Source organism: Artemia sp. Qi Xiang Cuo, chromosome 7 (genome assembly GCF_049724085.1).
Source record: "Artemia sp. Qi Xiang Cuo chromosome 7, ASM4972408v1, whole genome shotgun sequence".
In the NCBI taxonomy this organism is placed as follows: domain Eukaryota; kingdom Metazoa; phylum Arthropoda; class Branchiopoda; order Anostraca; family Artemiidae; genus Artemia; species Artemia sp. Qi Xiang Cuo.
The window spans coordinates 36392490-36419718 of NC_142800.1; the positions used below are offsets into that span (position 1 = coordinate 36392490).

The 27229-nt window shown below is 35.7% G+C and overlaps 1 protein-coding gene across 4 annotated transcripts in view; it reads left to right on the top strand.

Annotated features, from left to right (window-relative positions):
• The first annotated feature begins 322 nt into the window (after positions 1 to 322).
• Positions 323 to 27229, top strand: part of XRCC1 (DNA repair protein XRCC1) — a 35007-nt gene continuing 8100 nt past the window's right edge. The window contains exons 1-2 of one of the 4 annotated variants that reach the window (XM_089091513.1): positions 323 to 344; positions 25431 to 26819. In XM_089091513.1, the coding sequence (XP_088947639.1) occupies positions 25436 to 26819 (1384 nt within the window). In that variant the 5' untranslated portion in view covers positions 323 to 344; positions 25431 to 25435. Of the gene's footprint in view, positions 345 to 419; positions 526 to 732; positions 833 to 22420; positions 22443 to 25430; positions 26820 to 27229 lie in introns of those variants that run through there. The other 3 variants (XM_089091511.1, XM_089091512.1, XM_089091514.1) reach the window with 3 other exon arrangements.

Here is a 27229-nt window from a genome sequence, read left to right on the forward strand (position 1 = left end):
AAAAAAAACAATTGAATAAGTCACCAGGTGCTTGCAGCCCGGGTGCTGTGACATCTTCCTGTCTCATTCCATCAGACTATGTGGGGCTCATACTTTATCTATTTAAATATTGAACACGACAGTTAAAGTTCACAGCAGCCTTTTTAAACCGACAAAACGTGATAGTTTGGCGGGCTAGGTTAGATTTCCAACACTAATTTTGCTGTGAAGCAAGCGTTTATGGCCTTTTCACACTGAAATTTTGGGGCATTCTTGTGATTCGAGAATAAAGCAAAAATTACTGGATTTCATTTAAATTACTAGCCAAAATGAGATTACTAGGAAAAAAACAATTGCTAGAAATAGTAATAAGTCACCAGGTGCTTGCAGCCCGGGTGCTGTGACATCTTCCTGTCTCATTTCATCAGACTATGCGGGGCTCACACTTTATCTATTTAAATATTGAACACATCAGTTAAAATTCACAGCAGCCTTTTTAAACCGACAAAACGTGATAGTTTGGCGGGCTAAGAAACCATAATACAGGTAGTATATAGAGAATAATAGAACTAATGGATGTTGGTCTGTATGGCATCAAGAATTGGAATAAGCTTTTGGATTTTCTTCTGTAAAACAAATCGAACGTGGTTATTAAAGAGTAGGTGGACTGTTCACCAACAGCCTTTAGGAGGAGGCTAGGCCTGATATTTAAATAAGCTCTTAGAACAACTACGCATAAAAGGAAAGAGATAAAAGCCTGGAATTGGGGCTGTTGAGAAAGAAAAATGTTAGGAAAACAATTTTTACTTCATGATATGCAGGAAAATTGTAGCTAGGCTTAAACATTTTGAAGGTACTTCTATTTCCAAATATAATAGCTAATCACTTTGCTTGCAAATTTAATTGGTAAATTTTTACCAAATCATATTATTGACCTACAAATAAAGTGAATATACCACTTGATGCCTTTTTTGCTCTTTCCAAATATAATAATCATTTTTGTCAGAAATGAATTTTACCCTCCACCCCTAAATACCAATTCAGGGTATATATTTGCACTTTCGAAGGGTAGGGGTTAATTTTAAACCTACCTCCTATTTACATCAGAGATAAAATTTGCCCCCCCCCTAATGTGCAATACCTGAATTGGTATATATAGGGGTGGGGGTAAAATTCATTTCCAACAAAATTATTATTATATTTGGGAAGAGCATAAAAAAAGGCATCAAGTGGTATCTTCACTTTATTCATAAGTCAATAACATGATTTGGTAAAAATTTACCATTTAATTTGAAGCCCTTTGGGAGTATACCCAATGGATAATATCTAAAAATTTCTATTCTATAGAATGTAAAAATAATATCCAACCACACTTAGTTATTGCCAAAATTATCCAACTAGTTAGCTATCTGAAAAATCCTTTTAAGCAAATAAGAAATTATCCAACTAGGAAAATAATTAAAATTTTAAAGAAAAATAGCTTTATCTTTCTAGCCAAATACAATAAAGCATAAGAGCCAACTTAATATTTCTAACTAGGTGGATAATACTTTAACTTAATGCTTCTGATATATATATAACTAGACAGATAAGTAAATTCTTCATACAAACTAGTGATAATATCCAACTGGTCAGACAATTTTTTCTCTTAGACATAGCATGAACATCTAACTTGCTAGATTTATCAGAAGATCTAAGATTTAGAAATATCCAGCTAGTTAGATATTCTTGCAGTGCCTAAGAGAAACATTTTATCTGGCTAGTTGGATATTATCCTAAACTTGCACAGCCTAATTGAATTTATTTATCCTCCTAGTTGGATATATGTCAGGAGTGTTAATACTTGGTATTATCCACCTAGTTAGATGTTCATGCTGTGCCTAAGAGAAATGAATTATCTGGCTAGTTGGATATTTACCCTAAACTGCTTAGAGAATCTTTTTATTTGGCTAGTTGGATATATATATCACAATCGCTAGGGAAGATTATTATCCAACTAGGTAGATATTGTCTCTGTCTAAGAGTAACAATTTATCTGGCTAGTTGGATATTATCCAAAAACTGCATAGCCTAATAGAATTTACTTATCCTCCTAGTTGGATATATAGCCTATCAGGAGTGTTAAGACTTGGTATTATCCACCTAGTTAGATGTTCATGCTGTGCCTAAGAGAAATGACTTATCTGGCTAGTTGGATATTAACCCCAAACTGCTTAGAGAATCTTCTTATCTGCCTAGTTGGATGTATATCAGAAGTGTTAAGACCTGGTACTATCCACCCAGTTAGATGTTCATGCTGTGGCTAAGAGAAATGAATTATCTGACTAGTTGGATATTAACCCCAAGCTGCTTAGAGAATCTTCTTATCTGCCTAGTTGGATATATATTAAAAACACTTAGCTACATTATTATCTAACTAGGTAGATATTCTGTATATTACATATACAGTTAAATATTCAGCTAGGTAGATAAAGGTGTAAGAGTCTTAGAAATGTTATTATCTGTCTAGCATGATATTTTATCTTGATACTAAGTGTAGTTGGATATTATTTTTACATTCTATAGAATGTAATTTTTTAAAGAATATCCATTGGGCACCTTCCTAAGCCCTTTATAGACCCATAAAGATGATACATTTTCTCTTATTTTGGATATGAGCTATATAGCATACCTCTGTTAGAATCTGTCTTGTTAAAACCAGTTTACCTGTAAATTGAATCAATGGTGACAAAATTGAGAGTCAATAAATGCAGAGGTTAGGGATTGCATGAAAGCCAAGAGAATTCAGTAGATTTCTAGGTAGTGCTATAATTTAGCTAGGATGAAAGTGAAAACATGCCTTTTTTATTCATAATACAATAATTGCTTCTGGTGCAAATTGCATCTTGAGCCCTTAAAGGGGCCCCAAATGTATTTTGTTTTTGTAACCACACAAAGAAGTTATCAACACTAGTTAAGTTATTGAAAAGTGGTTAAAAACATATCACTAGCTTATAAATGAGTTGTTCAAGAGTAATATATTCCAAAAATACTTATTTATAACAATTCAAATCTCATTTATTAGGCAACTCAAATATAAACTATTATCCTACCATTTCAAGTTTTTCAAATGCTGTTGACAAAAATAGTGCTGAATTTTGCAATTCAAAACTTTGCTGTTGACAATTCAGGGTATATATTTCCACATTAGGGGGTGGGGGGAGGGGGTGAACTTCATGGTAAATTTGATGTGAGCCATATGATTTTGCTAGAATGAAAGTGAAAAAATCATTTGATGCTTTTTTTTATGCTCTTTTATAATTCATATAATATACCTTTGGGGCCCCTTTAAGGGCTCAAGATGCAATTTGCAGCAGAAGTAATTATTGAATTATGAAAGAGCATAAAAAAGGCATCAAATGATGTTTTCACTTTCATCCTAGCTAAATTATAATGCCACCTAGAAATTTACCAAGAATTCAACAAACTTGCTCATACAAGCTTGTCTTTGAAAGTAAGGACAATTTACAAGTAGCAATGAACAAACTTATAACTCTGGGTGATGAGTGCTTTCAAATAGACATATATCATTATTTGTTGATGAGATGTTTTCAGTGCCAAGAATATGGTTATGCTGCTAAGGACTGTCAAAATGCTATTTGCTGTCCCTGATGCAGTGACAATCATGTGTCACAAATGACTGGTTTTCAGGAGTTTATAAGGTTATGCCCAGTTGACCATCCACTTGGGAAAAAAGGAGGAGGAGTAATGATTTTCACAAAGGATGGCCTATCTCCTACCCTTATCCATGTACCAGGTCTAGGTGATTGCAATGAAATCATTTGGATATCTACTAAGCCCAAATGCCTACCGTGGCCTTACACTAATTTAATAATTTACTCTTTTTATTTCACCCAGACAGAATGCTTGTTTTTGTCATAATTTTCATGACAGGCTGCAAGCAAGTCTTGACTTTGTGACAACAAAGTATCCAAATGCTGGTATCTTTATAGCAAGAGACACAAATGAACTAACTCTTAATTATCTGTGCAATGATCAGAAGCTTAAGCAAATTGTTGATTTCCCTACTACAAAGGGTGGAACCAGTTTGGATGTTATTTGCACCAATCTTAAAACCTTATACAATATTCCAACTACCCTTCCTCACCTCGGTGGTAGCTATCATTTCATGCTACTTTTGAAACCACTGCTAGTTTTCAAAACAAACTACTCAATTTCTAAATTTTGGTACTGCCCAATAACAAGTCAAGGTCTTTTTGATTTTGGTTCTTGGATTACGTCCGAGAGTTGGGATGATGTTTTGTCATGTGTAAATCTTAATTTAAAGGTTAGTTTGTTTCAAACAAAATTGATGACAAATTACCAAAATTATTTCCCAGAGGTTACCAAGAAGGCATGTTCCTCAGATAAACCTTACATTAATGAAAAATTAAAAGGACTAATCCATTTGAAACTAAAACTTTTTCTCCTTGGAAAGAAAGAGGAAGCCTTAACCCTCCCTAAACAAATTAAGAAGGAAATACAACGTGCAGCTTTGCGTTATGGTAAGAATAAATTAAATGACTTAAACAGAGCAAACCTCTGCAATGGTTTAAGGAAGTGAAAGAAATAGGGGGTCAGTTGTGCAAGAACCTTGATTTTCTTCTGGATCAACTGCCTAAACAGACAGCAAATGAGCTTAATAAACACCTAACTATCATTGTGCAGACGTTCCCTCCTCTCTCGGAAAATCAGCTAATCCCTGAAACTCCAAAAGATAAAATCCCAGAAATCTCAGTGAAGCAAATAATAGAAAAAATACAGAAACTGAAAAAAACTAGTATTTGTCACATTGATATCCCAATTGATCTAATAAAAGCTTTCAATGATAAACTATCAATGCCCCTTGTTAGTATTTTTAATGATATTAGTAATTCCAGATGTTAGCCATCATGTTGGAAGCTGGGCTATATTACTCCAATCCTAAAGAAGGGAGGCATGAAAGATTTTACTGGAGTTTGATCAATCACCTTAACCCCAGTTTTTTTCAAAAATGTATGAGGGTTTCATAGCTAATTGGTTAAAGGCAGAGATTCTTGAACTTGCTGACTTGCAACAATTTGGAAACCTTAAGGAGATATCTACTTCATACTACCCTTTAGTCTTCTTGACATCATTCTTAAAAACCTTGAAAACCCTGATACTTGGTTGAATCTTTTATTAATTGATCTCCAGAAAGCATTCGACCAAATTGACCATAATTTCCTTTTAAAAAAACTGCTCACGGAATTTAAAGCAAGTCTTTTTCCATCAAAAATTGCTGCCACCTTTTAAACAAATTATTCTCGTGAGCTGAATAATAAGACGATCTATTCAAATCCCAGTCCTATCTATAGTGAGGTGCCCCATGAACCTCTGATGTGTACAGTTATATTTCCTATAATGATTAATAGCCTCATGACTGACCATACAGAGCAATGGAAGTATGTGGACGACCTGTCTGCACTTGAGGTTTGTTGTCAAAATATTAAAAGCTCAATTATGACATTACTTGACGATGTCACAGGCTTCTTTGTCGAAGATGATAGTTAATGCTAATAAATCGTCAGTTATGACAGTTAATTTTTTAAGTCACCCCCTTCTTTCACAAACCCCATTCCTCCCAAAATCTCTGTCAGATGCGTTAAACTACTTGGGGTGACAATAACTGCTGACTTAAAGTGGGATGCCCATGTTTGAAATATCCTAAAACAAGCTTCCCCTTTGGTTTCCCTTCTAAAACTTTTGTTTAAATTTTCTTGCCCCCCCTAAGGATCTTCTCCAACTTTATTGTTCTTTTGTTCAGCCAATACTGGAGTTTGCTTGTCCAGTGTGGCATTTTGGTCTTTCTTCAGAGCATATTTATAAGGTTGAAAATGTCCAAAAACGAGTACTTAGAATAATAAATGGTTAAGGGAAGGTTCCATATCATTATCTTCTAGGTAAGTTCAAGCTCACCACGTTGGCCAAGAGAAGGAACCTCCTATGCCTTTGTTTCAGTACCAAGACCCTGTCTGTTCCTCAATTATGTTCCATCATCCTGAACCCTACTTTCCTGCCCACAACAGACCATTCCAAATAAAATCCCAAAAAGTCCCCAAACTGATTCCCATCCACACTAAACATGAAAGGTATTGGAAGAGTTTTGTTGAGTTGTACAATAGCCAGGAGAATTAGTCTTTAATTTTATTGTTATCAATTTTTTTTTCTTTTTGACTTTTTAACTAAGTTTTTGACTCATCATATTTTTTTTATGTATTTTCATTAATTTTATTGTTCTCTATCTTGTTTTTATATGTTCTCTATCTGTGTGATATATATATATATATATATATATATATATATATATATATATATATATATATATATATATATATATATATATATATATATATATATATATATATATATATATATATATATATATATATATATATATATATATATATATATATATATATATATATATATGTATAGTGCCTTTGAAATATATATATAGTGTTTTTTTTTTTGGACAAAAAATTCAAATTCGGCAAAACATGCTGTGAAAGAAGTTTTAAAAATAAAATTCTATTCTATGTGAATAATAAAGATTTACCCTGAAATGCTGCACTGAAGTGTGCTTTCTGTAAGCAGACAGACCATCCCTGCTACAGTTTTAAATGCCCTGTAGCCAGAAAGCTCATGATAAAGCCATGACCAAATCTGAGCTAAACATATCTTTGTGGATTCTGAATTGTAGTGTAGTCAATAAACTCCCACTGATTGAAAGCTTGATGTCTTGCAATGACATTTTGTGTCTACAAGAACATTTCCTTTCAGCCAACTCACTTTCCCTCTTAAAAGTGAATAACAAAACTTGCCTTTTCATGGTGCCAGCTAAGAATTTGGGCAGAGGAAGACCTTCTGGCAGACTAGCAATACTAGTCAGTTCTCATTTTGTGGCATCAGTATTTGTCAAGAATAAGTGTCTCCTTGGTATGAAAGTTGCAAATCTGATAGCATATTGCTGCTACTTACCAACTGATAACAAGAACTGAGCTTCTGACAAAAAGTTCTCCCATGCAACAAAAAAGCTTTCTAAATGTTTGCAGCATTGTGCTTATGCATCTCATTGTGTTATCCTTGCCATTGACATGAACTGCAACCTCTCAGTGCCAGATCACTCAATATCTCAAATACTTCTGTCTGCTCTGTCCAATCTGTATGTTGTCCCAAATGACCATTTTTATACATATATCCATAACTCTGGAATGACAAGTCCACTTGATTTTATGCTCTGCTCAAATAGTGTGACTGCAAATGGCTCAAGCCATGTTGACTTTAGCATATTGGTATTGGATCATTTACCAATCTCCAACTCTTTTGTTATTGATAGTGTTCTCTTTAAAAAAGATGAAAAGAAACAGAAGTGGGAATTCAAATGTGACTGGAAGAAAATAAATACTTTTGTATATAAAGCAGAGCTTGATGCCACACTTGACAAAATTAAGATCCCTTTCCAACTGCTGCTTCAATCCTCAGAACTTACCAAGTTGGGAAAAAAATTCTAATTGGCATTTACTGTAGTGAAATCACACATGCAAATGTGCTGTGCTGAGCATTGTGCTGTTCCTGTATGTACAGTTTTTCCAGGTTCAGAAAAACCTTGCTGGTCAATAAATTTGGCTTTTTAGCAAAGTTGCAAATCTTCAAAGTTTTGTCACCAAATATGGAATGATTGAGACCACCTCAAATCTGGTGCCATTAATGACATATGTTTATATACCAAATGTCATTTTGCTAAGTGTCTTGCCGATCACAAAGCTGAGATTATTGATTGCAGAAGTGAGCATCTTGCAACTAACCCAAATGAAATCAGGAGATTCATTGGGGAGAAAAAAAGTCAAAAGGTGTTGCTTCAGAACTTCCAAGTGAGAGTGACTGGATCAACTATTTCACTAGCAAATTTTCTCCACCTGATCCAGTGTTAAAAACCTGCTATGAGTTACTGCTAGTGGATAGTCTAGTTGATACTGAATCAGATATTAGTTATGTAGTTATGGCCTCTGATATTTATTGTACTATCATGTGTTGGTACATTGACTCCTGTTCTGAAAAAGATAAAGATAGTTGGCAATGTTGTTCCTTTAGGCCTATAACAGTTTCTTCTGTTCTATGTAAATTGCTGGAGTTACTAGTGATTAAGATTGTAAATAAGGCTTGTTCAACTCCATACAACCAGTTTGGATTTAAGGAAGGCTATAGTTGGGAACACATGCATTATATACTTGCCAACATTCTGATGGATGTAGAGAATAGTGGCATGCTGGGGCTCATGATGTCTCTTATTCTTTTGATTCTAATGTTCATTCCCATTTGCTGTATAGTGTGCAGCAGCAAAGTCTCAATCATTCAGTTGTGCGGGTATTTAAAAATTTACATGCAAGATTATGTGTTGTTGTGAAGTACCTACTTGTCATGGTTATGTAATGTGTAAAGCCATAATTCAAGTTTGGAAAGGAATCTGCCAGGGTGGGGAATTTTGCCACTATTGTATAATAATAGTGTGTTTGCATCCCAGAAAAAGGCTAGAATTAGTTTTGTTTTTAAGGTTTGGACCTTTCCATACTCAATCATGCTGATGACATCCTGAATTTAAGTAGAACTGTATTGTCTGTTGAGGAGAATTTTTCTGTACTTAGTAGGGAATATGCCAAAATTGGTCTCAATTTTAATGCTTCAAAGAACAAGGTCCTCGCTTTTAGCAAATCTCTTGGTGATGTTGGATGCGTACAGTTAGGAAATCGAGTGTTCAGTTATCTGCTTGTATTAAGTATCTCGGTCTCCTGATAGGGGATAGTGTAAAAATGAAAAGGGCTCTCCTTATCTCTCATCTAAGTGAGTAGCTTAGAAAAGCGTTTGGTGTGCTAGTTTGCTGTAAAGCTTGCTACAGCAGGTTTATTCTCGCCCGTGTCTACAGTACTTTTGTGATGCTTTTGTGGAATATGTTTATGGCTAATGATAAAAAGACTATTAGATCCATGTATTTTTGTTTTGCAAAATTTCTTTTGTGTATATCCCTATGGGTTAGAAACAAAAGACTAGTGTCAGCCTATGGGTTGACTGAGCTACTAACCATGGCTGAGCAGCGTTGGGGTTGCTATTTTTCTAGGCTTGATAGGACAAACAGCCTCCATTCTGCTATGTCTTAGTAGAAATATCTGACTCTATTCTTAGTAGTATGGTTTTCTTTGTGAATGTGTTCTTCTTTTTTTCTTTTTTTGTCTTCTCATCTACTCCATATTGAACCTTTGTGTGTTTTTTGGACAGTAAAAATATTGATTGATTTTGCAAGAACATAAAAAAAAACGTATCAAGTGATATTTTCACTTTATTTGTAGATCATTTATGTGAACTCCTCAATTTTTACCCTTGTTTCAACCCATGTACCTTTAAATTGAATCAACACAGACAAAATCAACAAATGGAAAAACACATGGGGGTATAAGTCTACTGCACCACTAACTCGGATACAAGAGCAGGGGCATAATTTGATATAGGACAGGGGGGCAACTGCTCTTCCCAGACCTCGGTTTGCCCCCCCCCCCCCACTGAAATTTAGTTTGTTCAAACATCTTGTCAAAACTAAGATAAGCCTGAATAATTCAAGCATCAACAGAAATGAGTTAGTTGTCTTTAGTATATAATTACCTTTTTGTTACTATAAAGTATATTTATAGTGCTTTTATAGTACCAAATGACTCATTTTTCAGTTTTTACTGCCATTTTCACTTGATTTGGGAAAATTGACTCCAACTTTACCCCCTCTCCTCCGCCAGGATTCTGACAGAATTATGCCACTGTACAAGAGAAACTGCAATCTCTGTTAATAAACTTATTTATAACTGGTAGAACATTTAGCAGGGTCTCAGCCCCATTATAGGATGTGTGAATGTTGCTATTTAGATCACTGGCAAGTAGCCAAGACATTCAATTCTACTAATTAAACCTTGTAACTTGTCATAGGCCTGAGAACAACCATAACCAAATTTTTGTCATCTGGCAGGTAAGCAGTAATTAGGACAGTGTCACCAAGCTTTACATCTAAGAAGTTTTCTGATGAGTGGTAGCACACCAGTGATAACTTTGCAGGAGTCTGGCTTATATAATATTCAAGACTAATAAATAATAGTTGTAGTTCTAATGCACAAATACTATTTTTTGCCTAAATCTAAATATTTTTTCCAGTAATCCTTCAAAAAAGCTCTCAGCTGGATAAGTGAAAAAGCTACAAATAAGTGCACATTGCATCATTTACGAATGCTATTGTAAAAAGACTAAAAGTCATTAAAAAAGCAGTTGTAATAATGTCTAAAATGCTATTATATATAGTTTATTAACCCATCAAAAACAAGGGCAGATAGAGCAAACAACAAGAAAACAAAAGAAACACCACTTCAAAATAAATAACACAAAATATAAAAAGCCATACAAAGTCAACAAGACAAAACTTGACAGTCCATTACTGTTGTACCAATTCAGCCCACGGGTGACCGCAAATACACAAATTAAAATGCCGGATTTGCGCTCCTATAGCATCCTCTGGGTCAATTATATTGAATCTCCTAGACATGTACTGATTGCTCATTCATGGGAGCAAAATCTTTGCAAACCTATAATATGTAGCTCAAAGATTACGCCTATCACTCATAGTAAAATTTCGCCAGCACGGGCTCAAGTACAGCAAATGAGGGAGCATAATAGCGTTACAAAGTCGTGAGAGAATTTGGCAATCAAATTTCCGCTTATTTGCAACAAAATAGCTGTAGGTGTATGACGCGTTTGTGGAAGTGAGCCATAAGAAGCCGACAGGTTTCCGCAATTGAACACCCAAACAGGAGACCTAGACACACAATAGAATTCAAGGCCGTATCCAGGGGAGGGGGGTTACCCGGTTTAACCCCCCCCCCCCCCCGAAATTTTTGACCGAGTCGAAAATAAGTCGAAAATTAGTAAAACCTAGGTAAAATTCAGTAAAATTAATCGAAAACTGAGTAAAAATTAGTAACCCCCCCCCCCGAAAAAAAAATCCTGGATCCGCCCTTGATAGAATTAACTAGCTCAACTTTAGCATTACCCAATCGAACTGGCGCGTGCTCACTTTCTTTTGAATTAAACAACAACACAGTAGATTTGTCAGTGTTAAACTGGAGGCCTATTTTATTATACGCGCACTGGAGTTGCAGAAAATTTTCTTCCAGGTCACACAGAAAACGACTTATATTCAAGATGCCGTCTGCGTAACCAATCAGGGAGACGTCGATCCCAAGAAGAATACATGTAGTCAGGGCACTAGACTGAGGTTTAACAATGCTATTGTTAAATGCAGTCAGTGAATCAATAGCACCCTGTCTTACTCCTTTTTTTACTGGCAACATAGGGTTGCCACGTGGTGACAACTCAATGGCACAGTCAATTAATGGGATCTGTCCTGCGTCGATGGCCGTAGGAAGCAAAAGCTCAGCTTTTAAATGAACATACATATCATACAGTGGCGCCAAAAAACCAGGATCACCACCTCTAAGACCCATATCAAGTATTATACCTTCATGTATCAACGAATCAAAAGCAAGTCTGACGTCATGGGATGCTAGTGCTAGGATTTCACCATGGTTTTCTGCATCAGTTAGATCCGAAATAAGAGCACTAAGCGCATGTCCGCATCCAAAGCCAGTTTGTAAAACTGGTGGTCCTGGACAGTGCACTTTGATTGTAACTCATCTATAATCAACAGCTCAAAAAGCTTGCAAAAAGTAGTTGTAACGGTAATCGGCCGGTATGAAGAGCACTCTGACGATACTTCACCCTTTTTCAAAATCGGCATCAGGGAACCTATACAAAAAAATCCGGTACCATTCCTGGGTTAAAAACCATTTGAAAAAGTAGAACAAGGTGCTAAAAAATAAATCGCTGCACAAAAATAAATGCTGAGCCGAAATCTGATCAAACCCTCGCGATTTCTATTTCTTCAGCTTTTTAACAGCCAAATATATCATAACCTTCTTAATAGTAGCACCGGGACTTCTTGCACGTGAAAAAAATCATCAAGACGAGTTTTAAAACCATCCAGAAGCGGTGGGTCTGGTGGCAAGAATTCATTTTGGTGATGTTCAATCCATGATAGTGAGGAATTTGCAAAGGTGGATCTTTGCGGGAATCCTTAGATAATGCTGACCAAAGCTTTTTCGGATTCGAACGAACCGCTTCAGAATTTGCCGCAATTAAAGAACCACGATGCAAAGAAAGCTTTTTTGCAAGAATCCGTTTCGTAAGAATCCGAATTTTATTCAGCCAACCATCACGCGGTGAACCAGCTTCCTGCCAGATAGAAAGCCACAACTTAGCAGAATTACAAGTATTCCGTAAACTGATATTAGAGGACCAGCCAGGAATTTCTGTATAGTCTTTAATTTTCTAGCTGGTACAGCTGACTTTTCAGCTACAACGCAATGCATGAGTTAGCTCAGTGCAATACGTGTTGAGTCGAAGTCGAGACTCAAGTAGATACATTTTACAACTATTCATAAGCAAATCAAACAGGACTCTAGTTTATCTAATATGCTATCACTAACACTCAGGAAACAGTCCCTAGAATCACGCTCCCAATCAAAAACAAAATAAACCGTTTCGCCCCCGGATTAGGACACAAACTTGCAGGGCTAACATTCACATTAAATACAAAAGAAAGCGGAAAATTATTTGGCATAAAACAAGAGTCCGACACGGTTACTTCAGAAACAGAGACCGACGGAGTATGAACAACATGGTTGATATTAGATGTAGTTCCGCTGTTGTGGATATAAGAAAAGTCCTTATTTTTTGATGCGAGTATATATTCACTGTCAAGCAAACCATAAAGTAGAGTCACACGACTAGATGCAGTTTCATTTTTCTTTGTCAAGTCACAGTTGAAATCACCCGCTATTGCACAAGAAAGTCTCAGTTCTTTCACAGTTTCGAGACATTTAGCTAGCCGAGCCACACTAATTGCAAACAGCCTCTCCGATTTCTCGTGTTGATAATCCGTTGGAAGATAAATATTAATTAAAACAATATTGTTAATCCTCACTGCAAGAAAATCACTTCCAGAGTCAAAACTAGAGCACGGGAGGGAAGATTTCACAAAAGTGGCCAACCCACCAGAAGGGCGACCGTGAGTTTGTGGTCGGCGTACAGGGACAGAGAACACTGTATGACTTTGGGATATATCTAATAAGTTCAGACTAAGAGAAGTTGCAAAATCTTCTTGAACAAAAACCAGATCATAATCAGGCATTAGTTCTTATAAGAATTCAGAATATTCAGAAAATTACCATTCAGACTCCATGATGCAACACTATACAAGACATTGCTGGGTGTAGCGTTCATTTTAATGGTGAGTTATTGGCTGGACATCTTACGCTATAACAAGTGTGGCCTTTCTTGTTGCACAATATACAGAACATATCGCTTTTGCAAGGAAGATCCTTACTTGAGGTATGGTCTTGTGAACCACGGCGTCCGCAACGGGGAGATTGAGAACAATCAGCTGTGATATGTCCAAAACAGTGACAGAAGTAGCAGCGTTTGGGCACAAATTTAAACTTTAGCAAGCAGCTTTTCATACCCAACTCTGATTGAGTTGCTAAGAAAGTGATCTAGATCATTTTTACTATCAAAGTAAATCTTGAAGACTTTTGTGCGTTCATAACTGCCGATTTCAGCCACTTTAGTGGCAGTAGGAACAAGCCTCTTGATATCCTGCTCTGTCATACTAGATGGGACACGCTTGAGAACTGCAATCAAGGGTCGCTCTTTAAGTTTTGCAGGTACGTCGGGGGCATTTGATTTCACGTTCTCAACGATGGTTCTTGCGGACGATTTTTATCTTACTATCAGCTCCCTGTCATGCTTGGTTTTACGAAGTTCATTTATCTCATCAGAGTTCCGGTAAACACTATTGACAAAATGCCTGCGAGCATCCAGATTATCGAGCGTTTTTGGGAGATTAAGGACAACTGCATACGAGGGATTATTGTGTTTAAGATATGATTATCTACCTTGTTGACTGGTCTAAGGCTATTCAACTATGAGAGGAATCAAAAAGGAGTATCAGAATAAAAAAGTATTGTAATTTTTGATTATTGGAAAGTAGGAGTTGCTTTTTATAGCAAAAATTTTTAAAAATTTTATATCAATACCATTTTGCTGTATTAGTAGGTTTTTAGACTAGGTGAATAAAACTTTCCAGAATGGATTGAATGCTTAAAGTCGGTTATGAAAAGGAATTTTTAAGCTCCCACTCCTTCCTGGTATCCAGGGTGCTGGGTTTTTAGGAAATTGGAAACATTTTGTAGTAGATCAATGAAACCTTTAAAATACTACAGCCTAGCTAAAGACCAAGAAAAAAGCTTTCAGCTCCATTCCTTAATTCTTTTACTAATTGTAAGGTTTGAGACATTCCAGAAAGATTGATTCTAACTTTAGACAGAAGTTCAGAATCCAGGGAACTACCAGTGTCTGCTCATGAATATTTTGGACTTTTTGTTTCCTGGTCTTGAGGCAGGACATATGGTGGCTACGATAATTCAAGAGGTATTATTTGCCGTAACGCTCGGTTCTTTGGTCTAATCCATCTAACCGTATTTTATTTAGGGTTCCCATGGAACTAAACCTTGGTTTAACTGAATCCCGTGCAACTGAGTCTATTTAACTGAAAACCCATTTAACTCTACCATTGTGCAACTCAACCCCGTTTAACTCAATCACATTGAACTCAACTCCAATACTACCCAAATCTCAGTCAACTCAATTCTGGTGCAACTCAACCCCGTTCAACTAAACCCCCATGCAACTCAAACCTCATTCAATTCAACCCCCGTTTAATTTAACCCTCTTTTAACTCGACCCCATTTAAGCTAACCCTTGAGAAACTCATCCCCCCATTTAAGTCAAACCTCATAACTGGCAAAGAGATCGCTTAGATACAGCTAACGAATTGTTTTCCATGTTTGACAATATGGAAAACAATTCAATTACGTTTTTTACATTTAAACATATAAATACATTTTTTTTTTACATTTCAAATAAGCAATTTGCATTTTGTGCTCAATGGAACAAGATATATAGACTTATTTCTTGGACAGTTGAAAGACAAAAGGACTTATGTTGTGTGCTGATTTTCAACACTTACTTATATTTGGAATTATGTCGTGTGAATTTCAGAAGTCCAAAATCTACCAGTCAGAAATTTAATATATTACTCTACATTAAGTCACAAAGATCTTCAAGTTTTAAACACATTAACTCTGCCAGATTATCCTGTATCTGGTCTATAGAAATAGATTTGCTATTGAGCATTCTCTGCTATTTAGCTTCACAAAGGTTTAACTCCAGGGGGGAGGGGGCTCTATATTTGTAAAAGTACGTTTTAGACACTATTTTTCAATTTCTCCATGCTATAATACTCACCCTCTATTTGTAGGCATCTTCAGAACTGCTGTATAACAGTAGAACTTGAGCCATCAAGTACACTGATGCTGGAATCTTTAGAATGTTTGAATTTGATTGGCTGCTCTTTGCCTACAGGGTCTCAGATGAAACAGTTGGAAAGTATTGGCTTCAAAAATAAAATATAGCAAATATTATAAAGAAATGCAGGGTTCACCTGCTTTGAGAATATCTATTAACTATGAAGAAATCATGAACCTTCATGTCGTTGCCCTTTTAAAAGAACCACCCTGGCTTGCCACAATCAAGCCTAATCTGGAGTCTTTGACTGTCTTCTGTCAACATCTAAAAAGGTGGGTCAAATTGGGCCTACATAATGCCACTTCCAGGAGCATAGATAGATCCACACAACAAGAAACCATCAGTTCACTTCTAACCACCTTGCAAAGAGAATGGGAAACCTATGAATGTGAAAAGTGGTCGTAGTAATGGAAAGAAAACCCATATAGGAATTATGAACTTTACTGGACCCTGATATGCTGCATACTCGCCTTTCAGAAACATTAATATGATAAGGAATAAAGAAAACAGACATTTGTCCTCAGTTAGCCTACCAACTTAAAGCCAACTAGTCTGCATAAAGTGCAAAGATTTTACCAAGCTTACCTAGGTGTACTTTCTGCAGACTGGATGTTCTTTCTTCTTTGGTAGATATATTATTCCCAGGCAATTGCCAAGTCATACAGTGTATTAAATATCAGCAAAAATGTGCTCAAACGTCCATTAACCACATAGAAGAAAGATTTTCTAGTCTTGTTTCCTATCTGTAGTGAACATAGGTATTAAAACGTGGCAATGGTTTGGCATTTCTTTAATGATTGCTTGTAGCTTAACTTCATTGCATATTGTTTTGACAAATCAAATAAAGTTTAGAGTTATGTACTAGAAAAGTCAAAGTTAGTGGAGATAAGTTCATAATCCAGACAAGAAAGAAAAATATCATAAAGAAAGGGCAGAGCATCCTCGTGTGGTTGAATAGTCTGTTTTCTTTTAATTGAACTAATCTTATGTAACTACTTTAGCCATTGACTAACCATTACTAGCTGCTTGATAACTGTAAACATTTATGAGTCAGGTTACTAATATTAAAGTAAAAAATTGTCAGGATTGAACTTCAAATTTTGTAACATATCACATAATATCAAACAGTTCGTGGTAACGAACTGTAAGTAAGGAGCGACCGGGCTCAATAGTAAACGAAACTCTAAAAAACGGAATTTTGATACCAATAGACACATCAGAAGAATCAGATTTTTATGCTGATTTCAAATATATCAAGTTTAGTCTATCCCATTAAAAGTTACACGCCTGAGAAAATTTGCCTTATTTTCGAAAAAAGGGAGAAACAACCCCTAAAAGTCATAGAAAATAACTCTAGTGAAAATCTCACTATCAGATTCAGCGTATCAGAGAACCCTACTATAGAGGTTTCAAGCTCCTATCTGAAAATATGTGGAATTTTGTATTTTTTGCCACAAGAAAGATTACACATGCGCGTTTATTTTTTTTTTATTATTTTTTTTTTTTCAGAGGTGATCGTATCGATCCAGTAGTCCTAGAATATCGTGAGAGGGCTCATTAGAACGGAAATTAAAATTTCTAGTGCCCTTTTTAAGTGACCAAAAAAAATGGAGGGCAACTTGGCCCCCAACCACGCTAATTTTTTTCCCGAAGTCGACCAATGTAAATTTCTCTAGAACTATTAAGTTCATCAGAATCAAAAACTCGATAAATGCTTCGTTGACAATGATTTGATCCTCCACAGGTACACAGGAACGGGCAGTAATTTACAAGTTCTGCAACTTGTTTACATATAGTGTTGGTTATTGGGAAGTATACAGGTGTTTTCAGGAGGAAGTTTTTTCTAGTGGGGGGTCGGGGTAGGGGTTACGGGGAAGGATATTTCCATGGAGGATATTTCCTTGGAGGAAGGAACATTTCCATGAAGGGGGCGTCAGGTTTCCCAGTATTATTTAAAAAGCGATCAGAAATTAAATAAAACAAGTTTTTTTCAACTGAAAATAAGGGAGCAACATTAAAACTTAAAACGAACAGAAATTATTACGTATATGAGAGGGTTCGCCCCCTTGTCAATACCTCGGTCTTTACGCTAAAGTTGTTTAGTGCTTTCAAAAGAGCTATCTATTCTAATTAACCGGGCCTTTGTGATTCAGGGGTTCGTGATTCGAACAAAATTCTAACTTTAGCGTAAAGCGCGGGGTATTGACTAGGGGGCGAGCTCCCTAATATACGTAATAAAAACATAAGAATATAGAAATTCGTTACGTAAGTTAATTTGTAAGTTACGTCAGAACAAAATTTTGAGAGAGCCATTTATCCAAAAAAAGGAAAATTAATATCCGAACTTGGTTTAATTATTCATGTATGTTTAGCATATATCAAAGCTGAATTAATTTAAAAATTTTAATAAATTTAATAAAAAAAAACAAGTTGTTTTTAACTGAAATTAAGTAGTGACATTAAAACTTAAAACGACCAGAAATTATTCCGTATGTGAAAGGGGATGTCCCTTCCTCAACGCCTCGCTCTTTACGCTAAAGTTTGACTCTGTCTCACAGCTTTATTTTTTAAAACAATAAAAAACTTTAGCGTAAAGAGCGAGGCGTTGAGGAGGGGACAGCTCCTTTCATATACGGAATAATTTCTGTTCGTTTTAAGTTTTAATGTCGTTCCTTACTTTCAGTTAAAAAAACTTGTTTTTTCTTATATTAAATTTTTGAACGTTTTTGAATTAATGTAGGTTTTGATTTTGGTTCACTGTACATGAATAATTAATACAAATTTGAATATTAATTTTACTTTTATTTGGTTAAATGGCTTTCTCGAAACTTGTTTAATTTTATTTACGAACGTTTTTATTAGTAATAAATATATGTAACTTACGAATTAACTTATTTAACGAACTTCTATATTCATATATTTTTAATACGTATTTTAGGGGGCTCGCCCCCTAGTCAATACCTCACTCTTTAAGCTAAAGTTCAAAATTTGTTACAATTACTTAAAAATGACCCCTTAATCACAAAGCCGTTATTTAGAATAAATAGCTCTTATGAAAGTACTAAAAAATCTTTATCTTAAAGAGCGAGGTGTTGACTAGGGGTGAACCCCATCATAGACGTAATATTTTCTGTTCGTTTTAAGTTTTGATGATACTCCTTATTTTCAGTTGGAAACCTTGTTTTTTTATATTTAATTAAATAAAAAAAACAAGTTTTTTAAGCTGAAAGTAAGGAGCGACATTAAAACTTAAAACGAACAGAAATTATTCCGTATATGAAAGGGGCTGTGCCCTCCTCAACGCCTCGCTCTTCACGCTAAAGTTTGACTTTCTCACAACTCTTTTTTTAAACAATAAAAACTTTAGCGTAAAGAGCGAGGCGTTGAGGAGGGCACAACCCCTTTCATATACGGAATAATTTCTGTTCGTTTTAAGTTTTAATGTCGCTCCTTACTTTCAGTTTAAAAAACTTGTTTTTTTTATTTAATTTCTGATCGTTTTTTAGACAATGCAGCTTTTATTTTGGCTCACCGGCATTGAATAAGTAAGCAAAATTTGCATAAAAATTTACTTTTCTTTTGCTAAATGGCTGTCTCTAAATTTGGTTCTGACGTAATTTAGAAATTAACTTACGTAACGAACTTCTATATTCGTATATTTTTCTTCTGGCAAAAAATACACAGTTGCAGATTTTCCGTTTTTAAAAGTTTCGATTACTATTGACCCGTATCGCTTGTTTTTTTTATTGATTTTTTTTATTACGTATATGTTATTACGTATATGATGGGGTTCTCCCCTTAGTCAATACCACGCTCTTTACGTTAAAAGTTAAAAAAAATTTTAATTCACAAACCCCTGAATCACAAAGGCCGTTTAATTAGAATAGATAGCTCTTTTGAAAGCACTAAAAAACACTGTTTCGTAAAGAGCGAGGTATTGACTTGGGGGAGAACCCCCTCATGTACGTAATAATTTATGTTCATTTTAAGTTCTAATGTTGCTTTTTACTTTCAGTTGAAAAAACTGGTTTTTTTTAATTTAATTTCTGATCGTTTTTTAAATAATGCTTGGAAATATGGCGCCCCCTTCATAGAAATGTCCCTTACCCCAAAGAAACACGCTCCACGGAAAGATTCTCCCAAGTAACCCCCTCCTCCAGCCCCCCCACCGGAAAAAAAATTCGTCCTGAAAATGTCGGGAGACGTTCCAATCGACACTAAAAGATGTAAGCAATGGTTAAAGGTCATAAATTTCAGCCCGTACATTGGGTACTTTGAGGAATCACGTCATTGTACAAGACATTTATTGTATTTTCATCTATGCTGAACAAAATAACTGTTTCAAAATTTTAATTGGGTGACTTTGAGAAAGAAATGAGCGTGGGAGGGGGCCTAGTTGCCCTCCATTTTTTTTGGTCACTTAAAAAGGGCACTAGAACTATTAATTTCCGTTCCAATGAGCCCTCCTACGATATTTTACGACCACTGGGTCAATACGATTACCCCTGGGGAAAAAAAAAAAACAAAAAACAAATAAACACGCACCCGTGATATTTCTTCTGGCAAAAAATGTAAAATTCCACATTTTTGTAGTTAGGAGCTTGAAACCTATACAGTAGGGTTTTATGATAAGTTGCATATGCATGTGTGAATTTAAATTATAGTCTAGGATTGCTAGGGGGTCTTTCCTTCTTTTTTAGAAAATCAGCCAAAATTTTCTCAGGTGCTTTACCGTTTATGAGTAAGGTTAAGTTTAATGACACTCATATATTTGAAATTGAACTTTCATTTTTAGTCTTCTATCGTATATATTGGTACCAAATTTCCGTTTTTTAGAGTTTCGGTTACCATTGAGCCGGGTCGCTCCTTACTTACAGTTCGTTACCACGAACTGTTTGATTTCTCATCTTTTTTTAAGTGAAAACTTCCTTCATGGAAAGATCCTCCCACATAACCCCCGACCCACCCACCCCCCTACTACCAGAAAAATCCCTCTAGATTTAGTTAATCCCATCTAGAATGGATACTGGTAGCATATGAACAAGGAAACAAGAGAGAAAGGTGTCTATGATTATCAGTCTATTTGTAAGTGCCTCTCTCCAAATTGGAGCTAAGATCAGTGGCCTTCCACGTCCACTGAGGCGGAAAAAGCTCTACAGATTAAATAAAAAAGACAAATCAAGTACTTTAATTTGTAAGGATGAAAATATCGGCTTAGACCAACCCAATATTTTTAGGCTATACAAGCTAGATCTCTATTCACAGCCCCTACTGGTGCTGGTGTTGATCACAAAGGACAAGCTAAAAATATCTGAAGTTACAATTGATTTCCATGGTTAAGTTCAGACGCACCAGAAAAATGACCTTCCAGTCTTTATAAATAGTTGCTTTGCCTGTTAAAACCTTACTGTTGATTCCAAGGGCGTATCAGGGATTTCTTTCAGAGTGGGGGGGGGGGATTTTTCAGGGGGGATTACAAAAAAAAACTTTGAAACGTGAATTAAATTTTTTTACATTTCATTTTTTTTAGGTTTTTACAAGTTAGTGAAAAATTTCGGGGGCGGGGGTTCACACCCGGTAAGATGGATACGGTCTTGGTTTATTATTTTTTCAAGTAAGATGAAGTTCTAGCTGACTGTTTTCATCTTGTTTGTGTGTTCATATAAACTTTCTTTTTGGAAGATTAAATTAAAAATAGGACGTTCAAAAAAAAAGTAGAGTGTTGTTACATGTTAAATGTGAAATACGCACAAATAGTTGTATAATATTTTACAGTTAAAATGAAGTGAAGTTCAAGTACTAATAAAGCCAGACTTGAAACAAACAGAAAATGCCAAAAATAAGATCTTAGTTGGCACACCACTCACATGAAAAAGAAGAGAAATGCAAAAAATTTTGACTAAGACCTTTACTCAGTGGTCCTCAATGCAAAAAGTAGAATAAAATATTAATGCAAGTTAGGAAGAGAATGAAAAAAAAAACCGGAAAAGACACACAATAAAAGCGAAGAACTCTGTGAGTTAATGGTGACAAGGAAACTCACCGATGCAAACATTTTTCTGGGTGTCTACACTTTTTTTTACACGTCACAATCATATTCTGAAATCTTGTCAAAATGTTAAATATTTGTAGGAGTGTGTAACTTAAGGTAAAAAATTTAACATAAAACTAAATGAAATGAGAAAGATTGTAAGTGATTCATGATATAGCCTAGTAAACAGTCAAGCTGTTACAAAATCTATTTACCAGTGGACAAAAGAAAGGAATTGAGGAGTTAGGGAGAGAAGTTTCAGTAAAAATGCATATTACTATAAATCATAGTCTTTTCCTTTATAGCCAGCTAAACATATGTGGTTTAGTTCTCTTCTGATTCCCTTCCCTCCTGCCCCCACCTGTCTTTTAAAAACCTAGTCAGTGTATTCCTATACAATTCTGCCCGTACCTATTAAAAGGAGATTAAAGACAGGGTGCAGTCAAGTATGGTGCGGATGCAGGATTTGTTTTTTAGAGGAGGCGAGGGAGCTTTAGAGATTTTTTATTTTTTTGACAGTTTAATAAAGTAGAATCTTGACTTTTTTTTTGTATGATATGTTCAAGATTCGTTTAGATACAGCTAACGCCGCAACTAATTATGCCACTTTTTTAACATATTAAACACTAAACATGGTTAGTCACACCAGTAAAAACAGGAATGAATGAATCACTAAAATGACTTGTCCTACAGTGCACTGATTCAGGGTTTTTTGTGGGGTGTGTGTCCATGTTTACTACAGCGGCGGGGTGGGGGGAGAATAATGCTTAGCAGTCAAAAGAACAGAGTGCCGAAACTTGCCCATGAGCTGGTACCTGCAATCTTTTAAAGTTGGGATTTGGTGAGCTGTGAGGGCAAATATGTAAGTGACATACTTGGCTCCTAGGATAATTTTAAGGCTCGTTTTTCTACTGTTTTTAGTTCGTTGTTAAAGTAATCGATGTTGTGCACTTGTGGTTCCTAAACTGGGCTTGGGTATTCAAGCAGAAATCATTCATAGCACGGGGACATGAGCAGCAATTACTTTGTAGAAAACCCGAGTCTAAGCGATGTGGTTAGGCATCGTAGCACGTAGTTTCCGTTTCTTACGAGGCTCATGACGTGCGAGCTAAAAGAACAGTTGTTACTGAATGTCACAGCAAGGCTAACTGCATTCAAAATGATAGTATACCCGGGGTCTGGGCAAGCAACTTCTCTTTTCAGAGGATTGAAGTGTATCACTTTGGTCTTAATCTGGAATCAATTTGAACTTCACTGTTCTCAGAATTGATCTTTTAGGTCACTATTAAACTGAGGGATTCCTGGAGACCTCTTGATGAGGTTTTTTAGTTGGGCAGACAAATGCTCCACATATTTGGATCATTCATTAGTGTTAGAAAATAAAACGTAGTTAATTACAGGTAAAAATAAGTGGGCAGCAATCTTAATGCCTTGCAGAGCACCACGTGTTATCTCTGCCTACTCAGAATATGCATCAACGCACTGATATCGGGGTCTCGGTAAGTACACTATCAATGGCAGAATGTCATCTAGCATCGATCCTTTCCATTTTCTGCATAGTTGTGATACGGCAGATTAGATAAAAAAGCCTTGAAATAATTGGCCAAAAGCAGATCAAGTGTGGTATTCCCTTTGTCTAGCTGCTGTGTGATTTGGTGGAAAAGATGCACTAAGTAGTGAGTCATACTACTATCTTTAAGTCACATTCACGTGTAAGGCTCATGAGAGGAACTTATTTGTAATAAAAGTTCACAGTATATAGATAACTCAGTTGCTTTAGCTAGATTAAGGGTTATTGATATGGGTTGGAACTCATCACAGGATTTGGGGTATTTGACCTAAGGGATAATGTGTTTGTAAGATTTCTTCCAGGCTTGAGGGAACTTTTCAATATTTTTCCAATAAGATGTCAGGTGAGTTTTCAAGATCTTTTTCATTGAAATATATATATATATGTATATATATATAAACATATATATATATATATATATATATATACATATATATATATATATATATATATATATATATATATATATATATATATATATATATATATATATATATATATATATATATATATATATATATATATATATATATATATATATATATATAAACATGTAGCGCAAAAATGAATTTTCTTCAATTGATGACACTAAGACTCCTCGTCCTTTTGTACCATATGTTCAAGTCACTACTAATTAGTTTTCCAGACGAATATTTGAACTCGGTTTACCACTTAGAGGGGCTAGTAGTCAGTAGTGAGGTTGCTTTATTATCAACATATGCTTTCTGAACGGTTCCATTTAATTTTACAATGCGATTGTGCTATCATTTTGCTGATATAACTTCACTGTTCAAGTGGAGTTGGCCTCTGGCCATGATTAGTGTTTTGACTTCTTGCCTGAACCAGGGTTCATCGCTGTTACTCACTATTGATGTTTTGGTTGGGAAGTGTTCTTGATATTTCTTTAGAAGAAAAGAGTCAAGGGCCTTAATTTTGAAGCTAGTGACTGGTATTAAGGAGATATCATTGAAGTCGAAAATTTCCTTTCCAGGGTCCAAAGGAGCAGATACTTTCCTTAGTCAAAATCCGGGTTGTTCCTTCAGTTTTCTTTCCTTTTGGGAAATTAGCTTTGGTTTCCCAGAGAATATCAAAGTGGCCAGAGTTTTGTAATGGGCCCACTGAACATGGTAGTGGGTAATTCTTGGAAAGGTCCATGAAAATTAGGTCGACTATGCTCTGACTTTGGTAGATCCGAATTGCCACCACTTGTTTTAGGCTGACTATACTTTCCATCCACTGCTTATTTGTTTAAAGCCTCGAGCAATAATAAAAGCAGAGCTGTATGATGTTGACGGATGTTGTCCAGGTATGTTTGTAGATTTTAAATCAAATCTTACCCGTTATTTGAGCTCTCGGGACAGGACACTACCCCAACGATCAGACATGAGAACTTTCTTCACAAGAATTGTGGTTTGCACTCAGCCCAAATCACTTCTTGACAGGAATCAGTAGGCTCACTTAATAACTTGGAGAGATCAACATAAACTGACAACTTGACGGTGCTCATGATCACGATCTTGTTTTGTATTGAAGAAGCTCGTATAATAGTCTCTTCTGTAGCACATTCACTCACTGCTGCTATGGGACACTAAGCTTGTTTTGTCGGGACCTCTAGCTGTTCCATTCTGTTGTTCAGTGAACAGGAATTGCAGAGTAAAAAAAACTCGGTAATGTTGTCTTCCCTGAAAACCATTCTGCCTAAGTCTCGGTGGGTTTGCATGAATTGAGGAACCACCAGGTCACTATATCACGACTGTAGAACTAGAACTCGATACGTAGGTTTAAAGTTAATTATGATCATAGTCCTTGGTCTACAGATGCGCCTATGCTCATGTTTGCCTGTCCTCTGCGAGACAGACTCCGATGTTGAAGTGTTTATTTTGCTTTCCTCTACGTCCACGCAATGCACCCTTAGATTTTATTAAGATTGTAACATAGCGGTAGGACATTGCCAAGGTCAGTCATTATTTAAGTTAGGGATTTGACTTGATCTCGTATTGCTAAATGGGTGATGATTAAGAGAAATTGTTTAATACTTCTTGCTATAATTTATCTGCTTTTGGCCTGGTATCAATTATAAATCATAGTTGCACACATATCTAACCATTGGGTGGTGAGGATCTTGAGGAAGGGATTGATAATCTATTTATATGACAAATAATTTTTATTTTGATATATTTGGTATCAATTGATTGATAACAATTTATTAATGTTTTGCTCCTTCAAATTTGTTTGTGTTTTCAAATCTTACGATTTTCTTTTATCGTTCAATCTTTTCAGGTTAAATGGGAAGAGTAAAACTTGCAAAAGTACTCTCGTTTTCTTCAGAAGATCACAACCATCCGGCTGAGAATTTGTTGAATATCAACGCGAAATCAAAATGGCAATGCCAAAATCCGGGAGAGAATACAGCCTTTGTCACCTTTCAATTGGAGCAGCCAACAGTAATTCGATCTTTAGATATTGCAAATAATAATGCAGGTTTTGTAGAAGTTCTAGTTGGGAGATCTGGAATAAATGAGACTGATTATAAACTTCTCTTACCAAGTTCCTCGTTGATGACTCCTATTGACTCAAGAAATAGTATGAATGGCAATCGTGTAAGGATGTTCGGACCTGATAAACTGTCATTGGAGGCTAGGAAGGAAAAATGGGACGTTATTAAGTTTGTATGTTCTCAGCCATTCAATAGCCACTTGAAGTATGGACTGACTTTTATTGCAATACATGAGCAAGAAAAGGAGATTTCTGTCAAAGATAAAATCACTGACTCTTCAACCATATTAAATGAGAAGCCATCTTTTGGCAGTTTATTTAAATTGAAAGCTGAAGAATCGTCTGAATTAAATGTTGGAAATATCTTTCAAAAGTTTAGAAGTTCAAATGAGTCAGTTAAACCAGTAATAGAGAAAGTTTCTCTGGCTGATTCAGCGTTGAAAGAGTCACACAAGTTCATAGAAAATATAAAGAAAGCCCCTGACCTTAGTCCATCTAAAGTGAAGATTGCCAAGGAAAGAAAAACTAATCAGATTTCTCTTATTGAGAAAAAGGGAGAAAAAAGAAAATTAGACAGTCAGTTTGATTTGCCAGTCAGAAATAAAATGGTTTGGGATGCAGACTCTGAAATTAAGTCAAGTGATCTAAAGACAAAAAATAATGACAAATGGCATGATCGAAGCTTGAAAGCAGTACAAGCCATGAATTCTTCGTCTGGAGCATCCTCCACAACTTCTGCTGCAGAGTCGGTCAGCAAGAGTGTACCTAATTCAGTTACTGTCAATGGACGAGGTCAACAAAGTTGTACTTATCAGGAAAAAAATAAAAAGCCAATCATAAGAAGACCATTTAGTAAACTTCTGAAAGATGTTGTTTTTGTTATGAGTGGATATGTTAACCCTAAAAGGAGTCAACTTCGTGATATGGCATTAGAAATGGGGGCAAAATATAAGCCTGATTGGGACAATACCTGTACTCATCTTATTTGTGCCTTTGCAAATACTCCAAAATTTCAAGAAGTTTCGGGGAAAGGGAAAATTGTGAAAGAATCCTGGATCACTGAGTCTTATAGACAAAAGAAGAGACTACCGTGGAGGAGACATTGCTTGGACAAGAAAGATAGAGGTCCTGAGAGTGAAGATGAAATTTGGAGTGATTGTGTAAAAGAAAAAGGTAGGCTTTTTCAAAGTGGATTAGAACGTGGGGATTCTAAGCAAAACTCAAGAACATAGTACTTTTCTTTGTACTGTGCAATAGAAACCTAAAATGTTAAAGGAGTTTACCCACAATAGAGATTGTTTGGTTATACAATTGAGTATTTTTCAAGGTTAAGTCTAGAATCCACCTCCCCCCCCCCCCCCGCGAAAAAAATTACATTTTATTCTTGCTTGTGGATTACTGGGAATAACTTCAATAGAGCAGATTAATAAGTTGAAATTCCTACAAAATAGGGGGTTCACCTTATAAATGAAAAGAAAAAGCATTAGGCTAACTGGGAATTTTTTGTGAAATGAAGCCAATTTAACTTTTGGTTCTGTTTTGATCATATTAAACGACATTATTCTGCGAGCTTTCATTTTGTG